The sequence below is a fragment of the Manis pentadactyla genome, chromosome 11 (assembly GCF_030020395.1).
Source record: "Manis pentadactyla isolate mManPen7 chromosome 11, mManPen7.hap1, whole genome shotgun sequence".
NCBI classification, from domain to species: domain Eukaryota; kingdom Metazoa; phylum Chordata; class Mammalia; order Pholidota; family Manidae; genus Manis; species Manis pentadactyla.
The window spans coordinates 63,661,621-63,675,590 of NC_080029.1; the positions used below are offsets into that span (position 1 = coordinate 63,661,621).

Sequence of the window (13,970 nt, forward strand, 5' to 3'; positions counted from 1 at the left end):
TTGTGGAATATATTAAGATAGTACAGAATGCATGATTATTTTTCTCCAAATGTTAATAATATCAGGTGCCCTTATAGAAAAAAATTTTTGTAAATGTTTTTAATTAATTTATTATTATATTATTTCCTTAATCATTTTTCCTTAAAAGTGATCCTACTCCTTGAACTTAGGATATTTTAGTGATGACCTATTTTATCTCAACTTTTTATGGTATTATATACTGGTTTTGTCCCTAAGAGACACATATGGTTGACTCCTAAAAGGAAAACTAGTCATCTAACAGCATATGGAGGGTTATCATTCTTAATCAGTATTTTTGTAAGCTACTCATTGATCTTTATTACTTCCTGAGTTCTTGTGCTGTTCAGTTTTTTGGCTTTATCATCCAAGTTAAATGCCCTCTTTCTAATCAGAATAAGATTTGTTCAGAAATAATTACCTAATTATTTGGAAAGTCTGAATGATAAATGGATATTTTTTGTTTGTGAAAGGATACATGATACTGTTTCTATCTGCAGACTTTGTAATATTGTATCTGCATAGAACTCTGAACATGATAAGTACAAATATTACTTATTTGACCGATATTTCTGAGTATGTTTGAGGCGCTTTGCTAGGAAGACTGAGGAATACCAGAATGAAAATAAAAATTAAATACTAAACTCAAGAGATTAATAATATAGTAGCTAAAAGGAACATATAAACTGTTGATTGAGTTCAGAGGAAGCAGAGATCACTTTGACTTGGGTATCAGAGAACACTTTGGAAAGAGGAGACATTTGGTCAGGGCTTGAAGAGTAAGATTTGGTCATAGAAAGTTAAGCGTAAAAAGTTTGACTTTATATCACTGGGTATACTCAGTCATCTAACAGTTTTAAGCATAGAGAATATCATCATGAGAGCAGTTCTTTAGATTAATTTGGAAGTAGTGTATATAGTAGATTGGGATGGGGAAAAGATCGATAACAAGATAAGCAGTTTAGAGGTCATTACAGAAATTCAGGTAAGAGAAAATGGAATAAAACTTTAATGAGGACAAACTTTACAAATTAAATATAAAGTTACTTGTGTCTTTGGAATGTGTTGTGGCTTTTTATTTTGTATCTGTATATCTTTCTAATGTATTTTAATAAACATAAATACAGAGTGACAAAAAGCATGTTGAAATTTAAAATTTTTCAGCAGCTAACACATTAATGTATAGTAGTTCACGAAGTAATTTTTTATAACAATGTTTTTTGTTATTATTGTTATTACAGTTTACTAATAAAACAGTAGCCCAGGTAGCTTGTAACATGCTTCACATGCTGGTTCATTATGTACCTAGACTTCAGATTTATCAGCCTGACTCTCCCTTGAAAATTATTCAGGTAAGGAACTTCTCAATTATTTCTTACTATAACCTTGTTAAAGATCCTTAGATTTGCATTCCTTGAAATACAACACTATGTAATAGTTTTCTTTATGTTTTGCATACAGAAATAATGGGAACCTAGGGTGCTTTTTGATGTATCAAAGTTCATGACAGTCCTTTTATATTTTATAGTAGATTATATTCTTAGTTTTAAATACTACATGCAAATTTATAATTTCCACTGAATTTGTAAGTGAATATTTAGCTTCATTACTTCTCTTAGGTAAAAAAACATACCATTCCTCCAGTTATCAAAATCAGGACATTATTATGGTTCATTCCTTTCCTTTCCTCTTCATTTTTTTCATTCTAATTCTGAGTCTCCTGTGCTTCCTACAACACTGGACATATTTCAGCCCTTCACACTGTAATAGCCTTCTAACTGGTTTCCTGACTTCTGAGGTGTTCCCCTCCAAGTCATCCCTCACATCACATGATTCTGGCTTACTTACTTGAAAAAAAACAAAAATCTCTGAGTGGTTTTCCTTTGCCTGTAAAGTAAGACCCAAATCCTTTAGCTGGGAATTTTAGGCCTCCAGATGAGCACCCAGCCCATCTTTCAGAATCATGTACAGATTCCTTTAGTACCCTGTGGGCCAGGTACCTGAATTGGCTTACTGTCCCAGAATATACCCCTCACTCTCTTGTTCCTACCTGAAATACATTAACCCCTCATCTTTCAGTAGATTGGTCTAAATAACATCTGCTGAAAAAAAAAGAATCCTTTCCTATTCTCTCTAACCAAAATTTATCTTTCTTATCTTCATGTTCTTTGTAATATTTTCAGGAAAGATGGTAATTAATATTTATTAAGTATCAGTATATACCAGTAACTATACCAGTTACCTTTTCATATATTATTTCATTTAATTCTTTTGCTTGTTTTTTAATTGAAGTATCATTGATACACAATCTTATTTTGGTTTCAAGTATATAACACAGTAGTTCCACAGTTACATAATTAAATCCTCACCCCTCTAGTGTGGTTACTATCTGTCAGCATAGAATGATGTTACAGAATCACTGACCATATACTCCATGCTATACTACTATCCCTGTGACCAACTTACATTATGATTGAAAATGTTTGTGCCCCTTTATCCCCCTTACCATTCGAACCCACAACCCCTTGCCCTCCCCAATGGTAACCACTAGTCACTTCTCAGTGTCTGTGAGTCTACTGCTATTTTGTTAATTCTGTTTTGCTTTGCTTTTATATTCCATAAACAAATTAAATTTGTTTTTGTGATTCCATTAAATCATACAGTATTTGTCTTTCTTTGCCTGGCTTATTTCACTGAACCTAATACCCTCTGGATGCATCCATGTTGCAAATGGTAGGATTTGTTTTCTTCTTATGGCTGAATAATATTCCATTGTGTATATGTACCACCTCTTCTTTATCCATTCATCTATTGATGGACACTTAGGTTGCTTCCATATCTTGGCTGTTGGAAATTGTGTGGCAATAAACATAGGGGTGCATATATCTTTTTGAATCAGAGATTTTGTTTTCTTTGGGTAAAGTCCTGAAAGTGGAATTCCTGGATCGAATGGTATTCTTAGTTTTTTTGAGGACCTTCCATACTGCTTTCCGCAGTGGTTGTACCAATTTACATTCCCACCAACAGTGTAGGAAGGTCCCCGTTTCACCACATCCTCACCAAAAATTGTTATTTCTTGTCTTTTGGATAGTGGCAGTCTGACTGGTGTAAGGTGATATCTTATTGTGGTTTTGATTTTCATTTCCCTGATGATTAATGATGTGGAGCATCTCTTCATGTGCCTGCTGGCCATTTGTATTTCTTTGGAGAAGTGTCTGTTCAGGTCCTCTGCCCATTTTTAATTGGGTTATTTGTGTTTTGGGTGTTAAAGCATATGAGTTCTTTATATATTTTGAATGTTAACCCTTTATCAGGTGAGTTGTTTACAAATATATTCTCCCATACTCTAGGATAATTTTTTTATTCTGCTGATGGTGTCCTTTGCTGTATGGAAGCTTTTTAGTTTGTAGTCCCACTTGTTCATTTTTTGTTTCCCTTGCCCAAGGAGATGTATTCAGGAAAAAATTGCTCATGCTTATACAAGAGATTTTTGCCTATGTTTTCTTCTAAGAGTTCTATGGTTTTGTGACTTAATTCAGGTCTTTGATCCATTTTGAGTTCAGTTTTGTATATGAAGTTAGATAACAATCCAGTTTCATTCTCTTATATGTAGCTGTTCAGTTTTCCCAGCATAAGTTGTTGAAGAGGCTCTCTTTTCCCCACTGCATATTCATGGCTTCTTTATCATACATTAACAACCTTATATGCGTGGGTTTATATATGGGCTCTCTGTTCTGTTCCATTGATCTATGGGTCTATTCTTGTGCCAGTACCAAATTGTTTTGATTACTGTAGCTTTGTAGTAGAGCTTGAAGTCAGAGTGTGATCCTCCCAGCTTTGTTCTTCTTAGGATTGCTTTGGCTATTCGGGGTCTTTTGTGGTTCCATATGAATTTTAGAACTACTTGTTCTAGTTCATTGAGCAGTGCTGTTGGTATTTTGATAGGTTTTGCATTCAGTCTGTAAATTGCTTTGGGCAGGATGGCCATTTTGATAATACTAATTCTTCTCCATGAGCACAGTATAAATTTCCATTTATTAGTGTCTTCTTTAATTTCTCTCAGGAGTGTCTTGTAGTTTTCAGAGTATAGGTCTTTCACCTCCTTGGTTAGGTTTATTCCTAGGTATTTTATATTTTTTGATGTAATTGTAAATGGAGTTGTTTTCCTGATTTCTCTTTCTGCTAGTTTGTTGTCAGTATACAGAAATGCAACAGATTTCTGTGTATTCATTTTGTATCCTGCAACTTTGCTGAATTCAGTGATTAGTTCTAGTAGTTTTTGGTTGGATTCTTTAGGGTTTTCTATGTATAATATCATGTCATCTGCATATAGTGACAGTTTAACTTCTTCCTTACTAATTTGAATGCCTTTCATCTCTTTGTGTTATCTGATTGCTGTGGCTAGAACCTCCAGTACAATGTTTAGTAAAAGTGGTGAGAGTGGGCATCCCTGTCTTGCTTCTGATCTTGGAGGCAAAGCTTTCAGCTTTTTGCTAAGTATAATGTTAGCTATGGGTTTGTTGTATATGCCCTTTATTATGTTCAGTTATGTACCCTCTGTACCCATTTTTATGAGAGTTTTATGAATAAATGTTGAATTTGTCAGATGCTTTTTCAGCATCTATTGATATGATTACATGGTTTTTTCCTTTTTCTTAATGTGGTGTATGATACTGATTGATTTACAAATATTTTACCATCCTTGCATCCCTGGAGTAAATCCCACTTAGTCATGATGGATGATCTTTTTGCTGTATTTTTTAATTCGGTTTGCTAGTATTTTGTTGAGGATTTTTGCATCTATGTTCATCAGGGATACTGGTCTGTAATTTTCTTTTTTTTTGTAGTGTCTTTGTCTCATTTTGGAATAAAAGTGATATTGGCTTCATAGAATGAGTTTGGAAGTATTCCTCCTGCTTCTACTTTTTGGAATACTTTAAGAAGGATGGACATTAGCTCTTTTTAAATGTTAGATAGAATTCAGTTGTGAAGCTGTCTAGACTTGGACTTTTGTTGTTTGGGAGTTTTTTGATTACCAGTTCAATTTCATTGCTTGTAATTGGTCTGTGCAGATTTTCTGTTTCTTCCTGGGTCAGTCTTGGAAGGTTGTATTTTTCTAGGAAGTTTTTCATTTCTTCTAGGTTGTCCAATTTATTGGCATATAATTTTTCATTGTATTCTCTAATAATTCTTTGTATTTTTGTGGTATTCGTTATGATTATTCCTTCTTCATTTCTGATTCTGTTTATCTGTGTACATTCTTTTTTTTTCTTGATATGTCTGGCTAGGGGTTTATCTATTTTGTTTATTTTCTCAAAGAACCAGCTCCTGATTTCATTGATTTTTTTCTGTTGTTTTCTTCTTCTCTGTTTCTGCTCTGATCTCCATTATGTCCCTCCTTCTATGAACTTTGGGCTTCATTTGTTCTTCTTTTTCTAGTTTCTTTAATTGCAATTTTGGACTATTTACTTGGGATTGTTCATTTCTTGAGGTAAGCCTGTGTTGCTGTTTACTTTCTTCATAGAACTGCATTTGTCACCTCCCACAGATTTTGTGCTCTTGTGTTTTTGTTTTCATTTCTCTCCATGTATAGCTTGATTTCTGTTTAAATTTGTTCATTGATCCATTGATCATTTAGAAGCATGTTGCTTAGCCCTCATGTGTTTGTCTGTTTGTTTTCTTGTATAATTTATTTCTAGTTTAATACCATTGTGGTCTGATACAATTTCAGTCTTTTTTAATTTCATGAGGGTGTTCTTATGGCCTAGTATGTGATCTCTTCTTGAGAAAATTCCATGTACACTTGAGAAAAATGTGTATCCTGCTGCTTTTGGGAGTGTTCTGTAGATATCTGTTAAGTTCATTTGATCTATTGTATTGTTCAGTGCCTCTGTTTCCTTGTTAATTTTCTGTCTGGTTGATCTGTCTATTGATGTGAGTGGTATATTAAAGTCTCTTTAAATGAATGTGTTGCAGTCTGTTTCCCCCTTTAACTCTGTTAGTATTTATTTCACGTATTTAGGTGCTTCTGTGTTGTGTGCATAGATATTTATAATGGTTATATCCTTTTGTTGGACTGATCCCTATATCATTATGCAGTGTCCTTCTTTGTCTCATTATTTTCTTTGTTTTGAAATAAATTTTATCTGATATAAGTACTGCTAATCCTGCTTTTTTCTCCCTATTACTTGCATGGAATATCTTTTTCCATCCCTTCACTTTTAGTCTGTGCATGTCTTTGGGTCTGAAATGAGTCTCTTGTAGGCAGCATATAGATGGGTCCTCTTTCCTTATCCATTCTACCATTCTATGTCTTTTGATTGGTGCCTTCAGTCCATTTATATTTAAGGTGATTATTGATAGATATGTACTTTCTTCCTTTCTTCCTCTCTACATTCCTCGTTATTGATGAGTTTCTTTAGTGTTGTAATTGGATTTCTGTTTTTTAATTTATTTACTTTTGTGTGTATATATTTATTGTAGGCTTTAGTTTTGTGGTTAACTGTTCAAGGGTAGGTTCATTACTATGTGATAGTCTGTCTTAAATTTCTGATTACTCTATTTCAAACACAATCTAAAGGTACCTTTTCCTTCCTTCTCCACTGTTTTTCATATTAGATGCCATAGTCTTCACTTTTTGTGTATCTTTTGACTGATTTTGTGAGTAGTTGATTTTTCTTCTTTTGTTTTAATTTCAGTTTCATATTTGCTTGGTGATGAGTTGGTCCACTACCTTCACTGTGGGCTTATTTTCACTGGTGAAAGTTATTTAGCCTTAGGACATTTCCATCTACAGCAGTCCCTTTAACATATCCTGTAAGTCTGGCTTAGTGGTGGTGAATTCCTTCAACTTTTGTTTGTCTGGAAATGGTTTAATCCCTGCTTCACATTTGAATGATAATCTTGCCAGGTAGAAGATTCTTGGTTGGAGGTCCTTCTTTTTCATTACATTAACTCCACCATGCCACTCCCTTCTGGCCTGTAATACTTCTGCTGTGAAGTCTGCTGTTAGCCTGATGGGATTTCCTTTATAAGTAATCTTTTTTTTCTCTCTCTGGCTGCTTTCAGCACTCTCTCCTTATCTTTGGTCTTTGCCATTTTAATTATTATATGCCTTGGTGTTGTCTTCCTGGGGTTCCTTTTATTAGGGGCTCTCTGTGCTTCCATGACCTGAGTGTCTATTTCCATCCCAGTTTGGGAAAGTTTACAACAGTTATTTCCTCAAGAGACTTTCTATCCCTTTTTATCTCTTTTCTCATTCTGGGACCCCTATTATGTGAATATTGTTTCATTTGGATTGGTCACACAGCCCTCTTAATCCTTTTTCATTCCTAGAAATTCTTTTTTCTCTCTTTTCTCAGCTTTGTTGTGTTCCTGTTCTCTAATTTTCATCTCAATGATTTTGTCCTTTACTTGCAGCAACCTATTATTCATTCCTTCCACTATATATTTCATTTCAGTTACTGTATTCTTCATCTCTGAGTGGCTCTTTTTCAGCTCTTGTATCTCTTTGTTTAAGTCCTCCCTAAGAGCTTCAATACTTTTCTGCAGATTACTGAGAATATTTATGACTTCTTACTTTGAAATCTTTATCAAGAAGATAGCTATCTCAGTTTCATTTAACCCTGTTTCTGGTGTCTTATCTGGGTAGTTTTGTCTGGAATATATTTCTCTGCCTCCTCATTTTGTCAGGGTTTCTGTGTTTCTTCCTTTATATTAGATGGATCTGATATGCTTCCTGGTTTAGAAAGTAATGCCTTTATGAAGAAGGTTCCCTATGGTACCCAGAAGCCCAAGACTCTTTAGTGTCCAGTACCTTGTTCTCCTTTGAGGTGGAACCCCAGTTGCTGTGTGTAGGAGGAAGTTTCCACCTTGCCTTACTACTACTTTACCATTTTTTTCCATCCCCTGTCATTTAATTGGTAAAAGTCTTGAGGTGAACCATTTCCTGTCCACACTTTTAAGATGAGAGAACTGAGGATTTAGTATTAATGTAAAGTCACAAGCTTATCGGGTAGACAGTAACAGAGTTCAAACCCAAGTCTTTAAGATTTCAAGTCTAGACTTTTCCCACTTAGCCACATTGACAGCCTCCATTATAGCACTAAATATATTTGTGTACAAATTCTAAGCTGTTTTAAGCCAAGGGCATCTTTTTTTCTTTATTATTTTTTGTGCTTATAGTGACATTCATGTAGAACTCTGTAAATATCTGTTGAGTTGAATATGTTGTTATGGTTAAAAGTTGGCGTTTGAGGTCAGACACTACTTGGTTTTCCTAATGCCTGACTCTGCCTCTTTATCACTTTGTTAATATGAACAAGTTACTTAGCTCTCTGAATTGTTTTTTTCCCTTTACATTTAGGATAAAAATGTCTACCTCACAGAGTTGCTGAAGACTAAATGAAAAAATACATATAAAAACACTTAGCATTTTTTGCCATAAAAATGATGGGATATCAGTTTTAATAAATGTTGGCTGCAGCTGTTACCATTATCATGAGGGACATGATAACTGAATGTAAAAGTGAATGCATATGTATGTCACTTAGTAGTAAAACTTTCAAAAATTTTGTTCTTCAAAATTGATTATTCTATTTGAAAACTAAGGTTCTTTAGGCAAGCAGGTTTTGGTTTTTTTTCATTTAAAAGCCTCCAAATCCTTTCCCTTCTTTTCTTTATCAGTTTATATGTTACTAATACTTACCTAAGTCCTTCTGAAGTGTGCAGTTTTGAAAATTGCTTCACTATATATTATAGTGGCAAATGGCTGCAGATTAACATAACATTATTACAGTCTACCTCTAGTTGAATGCAGGAGTGAAATCCCAAATTAGTGGAGCGTTTTACTAATGGTTACTAATTTGCATAGTTAGGAATAGAAGTCTAATTCTTTTACCAGTATTAAGCAGGTTCATCTAATATATTAGATTCTACTAGTGAGTAAAACTTCTTACTGTGTAAGGTATATCTAGAAGAATTTTTCTACTTGATTCATTGTAACAATAACTTATGAAAGTAATAGCATACCAGAAAAATAACAATAAATATACCCCTTATATGTTTTTAATGTGCACATAAAAAATTGAATAGGATAAAGAGATTTCAAGGGTAAATGATAATACTATTTGAGTATTTTGCCTTCTTTTAGCAAAATTTTTTACTGCAAAATTTCTGTATAAAATTTATTTATGTAGTATTTAGCTTACGTTAATGTTATAAAAGCCACACTGTAAATATAGTTTTTGTTAAAAGCATATATTTCCGCATATGCACATACACACACACACACACGTTATATACACATACATAGGTTCATACAGAAACATATGGAAAAGATAGTAGATTTCTTTATTTTTTCTCCCCAATTTTATTGAGGAAAAATTGACACATATCATTGTGTATATTTAAAGTATACAACATGATGGTTCAATATTACGGAATGATTACCAAGATCAAAATAATTAACACATACATTTCACAGAGTTAACTCTTTTTTTATGGTGAGATACATAAGGTCTGCTCTTAGAAACTTTCAGATACTCAGTATCATATGACTAGTTGTAGTCACAAGTTTGAACATTGAATCATCAGAACTTGTTATAATTGAATGCTTGTACCCTTTGACCTACATCTCTCTCATTCCCTCCTCTCCCTCCTGGCCCTGACAACCACTATTCCATTCTGTTTCTATGAAATCAGCTTCATTTTTGTTTTTGTTTTTAATTACATTATACATATAAGGGATACCATACAGTATTTGTCCTTCTCTGCTTGGCTTATTTCACATAGCATAATGCCTCCAGGTTCATCCATGTTGTCACAAACAACAAGATTTCCTTTTTGATGACTGTGTAATATTCCATTTTCTATGTTTGTGTTTCTATACAGACCACGTTTTTTTAATTCATCCATTGAAGTATCTTTATGTTGTTTCCATATCTTGGCTATTGTGAATAATGTTGTAGTGAACCCAGGTATGCAGGTATCTCTTTGAGATATTGATTTTCCTTTCTTTCAGATATATACCCAGAAGTGGAATTACTGGATCATATGGTGGTTCTATTTCTAATTTTTTGAGGAACCACCTTACTGTTTTCCATAATGGTTGTATCAGGTTACACTCCCACCAGTAGTGTATGAGTTCCCTGTAGTCTGCATCCTCACCAACATCTCTTTCTCTTGTCCTTTTGAAAATAGCCTTCTTAACATATGTGAGGTGATGATATCATTGTGGTTTTGATTTGCATTTCCCTAATGATCAGTATGTGGAGTACCTTTTCATATACTTATTAACCATTTGAATGTCTTCTCTAGAAAAATGTCTATTCAGGGCCTTTGCCCAGTTTTTAATTGGATAACTTACTTTTTTTTTTTTTCTGTTAAGTTGTATGGGTTCTTTATATATTTTGGATATTAGCCCCTTATCCAGATATATGGTTTGGAAATATTTTCTCCCATTCCATCATTGCTTTTTCAATCTATTGTTTCCTTTGCTGTGCTGAAGAAACTCCTTAGTTTGATGTGGTTCCACTTGTTTATTTTAGCTTTTGTTGCCCATGCTGTTGGTGTCTTATCCAACAAATCAATACTAAGACCAATGTCAGAAATTATTTTCCCTGTGTTTTCTTCTAGGAATTTTATGGTTTTAGGTCTTACATTTAAGTCTTTGATTCATATCAGTTTTTGTGTGTGATGTAAGAAGGGGCTCAGTTTCATTTTTTGCATATGGGTATCCTGTTTTCCCAACATTATTTATTGAAGAAACTATCCTTTACCCATTTTATATTATTGACACCTGAGTCAAAGTTAAGTTGACTGTGTATATATGGCTTTATATCTAGGTTCTCTATTCTGATCCACTGCTCTGTGTGCCTGTTTTTATGTCAGTAACTTATTGTCAGTTCCATGTTTTGATTACTATTGATTTGGCTCTGATTTTTTGTGGGTGTTTGTGTGTGGTTCTGTGTAGATTTTAGGATAGTTTTTTCTGTTTCTGAAAAATTGCCATTGGAATTTTTATAGAGATTGCATTGAATCTGTACATCACTGTGGATAGTCTGAACAATTGAACATTATTACTTCTTCCAACATATAACATGAAATATCTTTCCATTTATCTGTGTCTTTGTCAATTTCATTCATCATTGTTTTCAGCATTATAGGTCTTTCACCTCCTTGGTTAATTTATTCCTAAGTATTCTATTGATTTCAATGCTATTGTAAATGGGATGTCTTTCTTAATTTCTCTGATAGTTCATTGTTACTGTATAGAAATGCAACTGATCTTTTGTAAGTTGATTTTGTATATTAAAACTTTAGTGAATTCAGTTGTTAGTTCTAGCAGTTTTTTGGTGGTTAAGGTTTCCAGTATTTAAGATAATGTCATCTGCAAACAAATAATTTTACTTCTTCCTTTCAGATTTTGATGCCTTTTATTTCTTCTTGTTGCCTAATTGCTGTGGTAGGATTTCCAGTACTCTGTTGAATAGAAATGACAGTTGTGGGCATCCTTGTCTTATTTCTGACCTTAGAGGAAAGGCTTTTAACTGTTCACCATTGAGAATGATGTTAGTTGTTGGCTTGTGTAAATGGTCTTTATTACATTGAGGTACATTCCTTCTACACCTAATACGTTCAGCAAAGTAGATTTCTTGGGTGATATAATTACAGATAGTTTTTAATTATTCTTTTTGCCTATCAATAACTTCTATTAACATACACAATCAGTGCTTATACATAATGATTCATGGATTGAATTTGTAAGAAATCAATTTATAGTTGACAGAGCATTGGTTCAATACATGAAAATTGTGAGTGATTGATAATTAAGTGTATTTGAAAAGCTTACCTATTAAAAATTACTTTGAAATAGGAGTGTCAATGTATTTATAGTAAACTTTCAGCAATAGATTTTTTTGTCAGTTTAGCATTAACATGTTAAGTTCCAGGATGCACCATTAGTTCAGCATATTTTGAGCTTTTTTTTTCTCACCTACAGATCCTAATAGCTACTATTACCCATCTTTTGCCAAGTACAGAAGCTTCATCTTATGAAATGGACAAAAGGGTAATTTAAATTTTGTTTGATATTTAATATGTGGTTATCTGGTAAAATACTTGTATTTTAAAATTGCAAAAAATACATACTTGTATGGTAAACATCAGTTCATCTTATGTTTAAAATCAATTACAATGCAAAACATTTTAATTCAGATTTCAAGTTAATCATGGTCATTTGGTAAAGTCTTTGCATCTAAGGGCTGTAAGGAACCTTGGAGGACATTCCGTCCATTTATAATTATTTCACTTTATCCTGCCAAATTATTTTCTTGTCTATGCCTGAAAATTACTAATTCTGAGGAATTCATCAATGCAGAAGGTATCCATGCATCTTCGTATAATTATTAATGGTGGAAAGTAAAGAAATAGGAGTGTACTTTAAGGAGAGTACATATAATATAATATGGTACTTAGGAGAAATCATACCTTTAGCCACCAAAAAACTCTACAAGTTTGTATTTACCTCAGTAAATTCATTATGAGATGCCTTTAATTATTTCAGGTATTGTATTTATCAGTCTAAAATTTCTATTGGGATTTTTTAAATAGTTTCCATACCTTTCCTGAAATTCTGCATTTCTTCATCAGTTATAGCCATCTTCTCTTACAGACTTTTACAACAAATTAATTGTAATTTTAAAGTCCTTCTTTACCAGTTACAGTTACTGCTCATATGTTTGTCAATATTTATTATATACCAGGCATTGTACATTAAACATGATACAGTAATTCTGCCCAGGATGGAAGCTACTAACCACGTTACTTCAAGTTTAAAAAAAAATTAAATTTAAAGTTTACATTAAAAACTTAATTCCTTATTTATACTAGCCACATTGCAAGTGTTCAGTAGCCACATAGGCAAATATAAAAATATACACCATTTCCATTGTTCCACAAAGTTCCATTAGACAATGCTGCTTTAAATTCTGTTAGTTTCCTCTGAAAATTATTCTACTTCTTTCTATTTTCATATCCCAGTCTTGAGTTATCTTCTCCAGATCTCAGTATTATTACCTCTTAATCATATTGTGTTGAAGTCTCAAGTATTTTTACTATGTTTTGCCCATTATTTACAGAACTCTGAAACTATAATTATGTTTCTGGACCTTTTATTTTCTTGTATAGCTTATGTACCTTTTACACACTTGGTTTTTCCAAATGTTATTCCTGCTGTCTTCCTCCATATCACTAATTTCATGAGTTTACCTCAGAATTTTTTATTCCTTTCCTGTTCAGTTTAAAACCCATTTATTTGGTCAGATTGTGTAGCTCATAATAAATACTTTTCCTCGCCTTTAAAAGATGCATATACTCCATTTTTCACCAGGAGTCCTTCATTTTAATGTCTTAGATTAGTCGAATTCCAAATCCAGTTTGTGAACAATGTCTGTATAACATTAGGTATCTTCTTCTAGATCATTTTTATTTTCCAAAGGCCTAGCTAGTAATATGAAAAATCTCCACTACCAAGGTTTTGTTCCTTGCTCATTTAATTCACTAAACACAATGATCACAAAAATGTGTGTGTAGTATTGTGCTTTGGACTAGTTAAACAGATACAAATAATATAGTCCCTGATCTCATGGCTTTTGAAGATTAGAGAGGCAAGTAAGGCAATCCAATATAATAAGTGCTCACTATAAAAAGTAGGAAAATGTGTAAAATCCAAGGTAGGATTGAGGAGGAAGTAATTACCTATTGAGGCAGAAGGGCTTGTTAGAGAAAAGCTTCCTTAAAAATTAATAGGGCTTTCTACGTAAATGGAAAAACAGAGTTACTCCAGGCAGAGTGAACAGCATGTGTAAAATCATGGAGGTATAATATCGCTTGGTTTATTGTGGGAAACAATAGGCAATTCCACATTATAGGATGTGAAGTGTATAAAAATA

The 13,970-nt window shown here is 33.1% G+C and overlaps 1 protein-coding gene across 5 annotated transcripts in view; it reads left to right on the forward strand.

Annotated features, from left to right (window-relative positions):
* RALGAPA1 (Ral GTPase activating protein catalytic subunit alpha 1) overlaps window positions 1–13,970 on the forward strand; it is a 272,386-nt gene that overhangs the window by 152,626 nt on the left and 105,790 nt on the right. For all 5 annotated transcript variants that reach the window (XM_036881215.2, XM_057488494.1, XM_057488495.1 and 2 more), the window contains 2 exons: window positions 1,260–1,370; window positions 12,020–12,088. In XM_036881215.2, coding sequence (XP_036737110.2) covers window positions 1,260–1,370; window positions 12,020–12,088 — 180 coding nt within the window. The remainder of the gene's footprint in view (window positions 1–1,259; window positions 1,371–12,019; window positions 12,089–13,970) is intronic.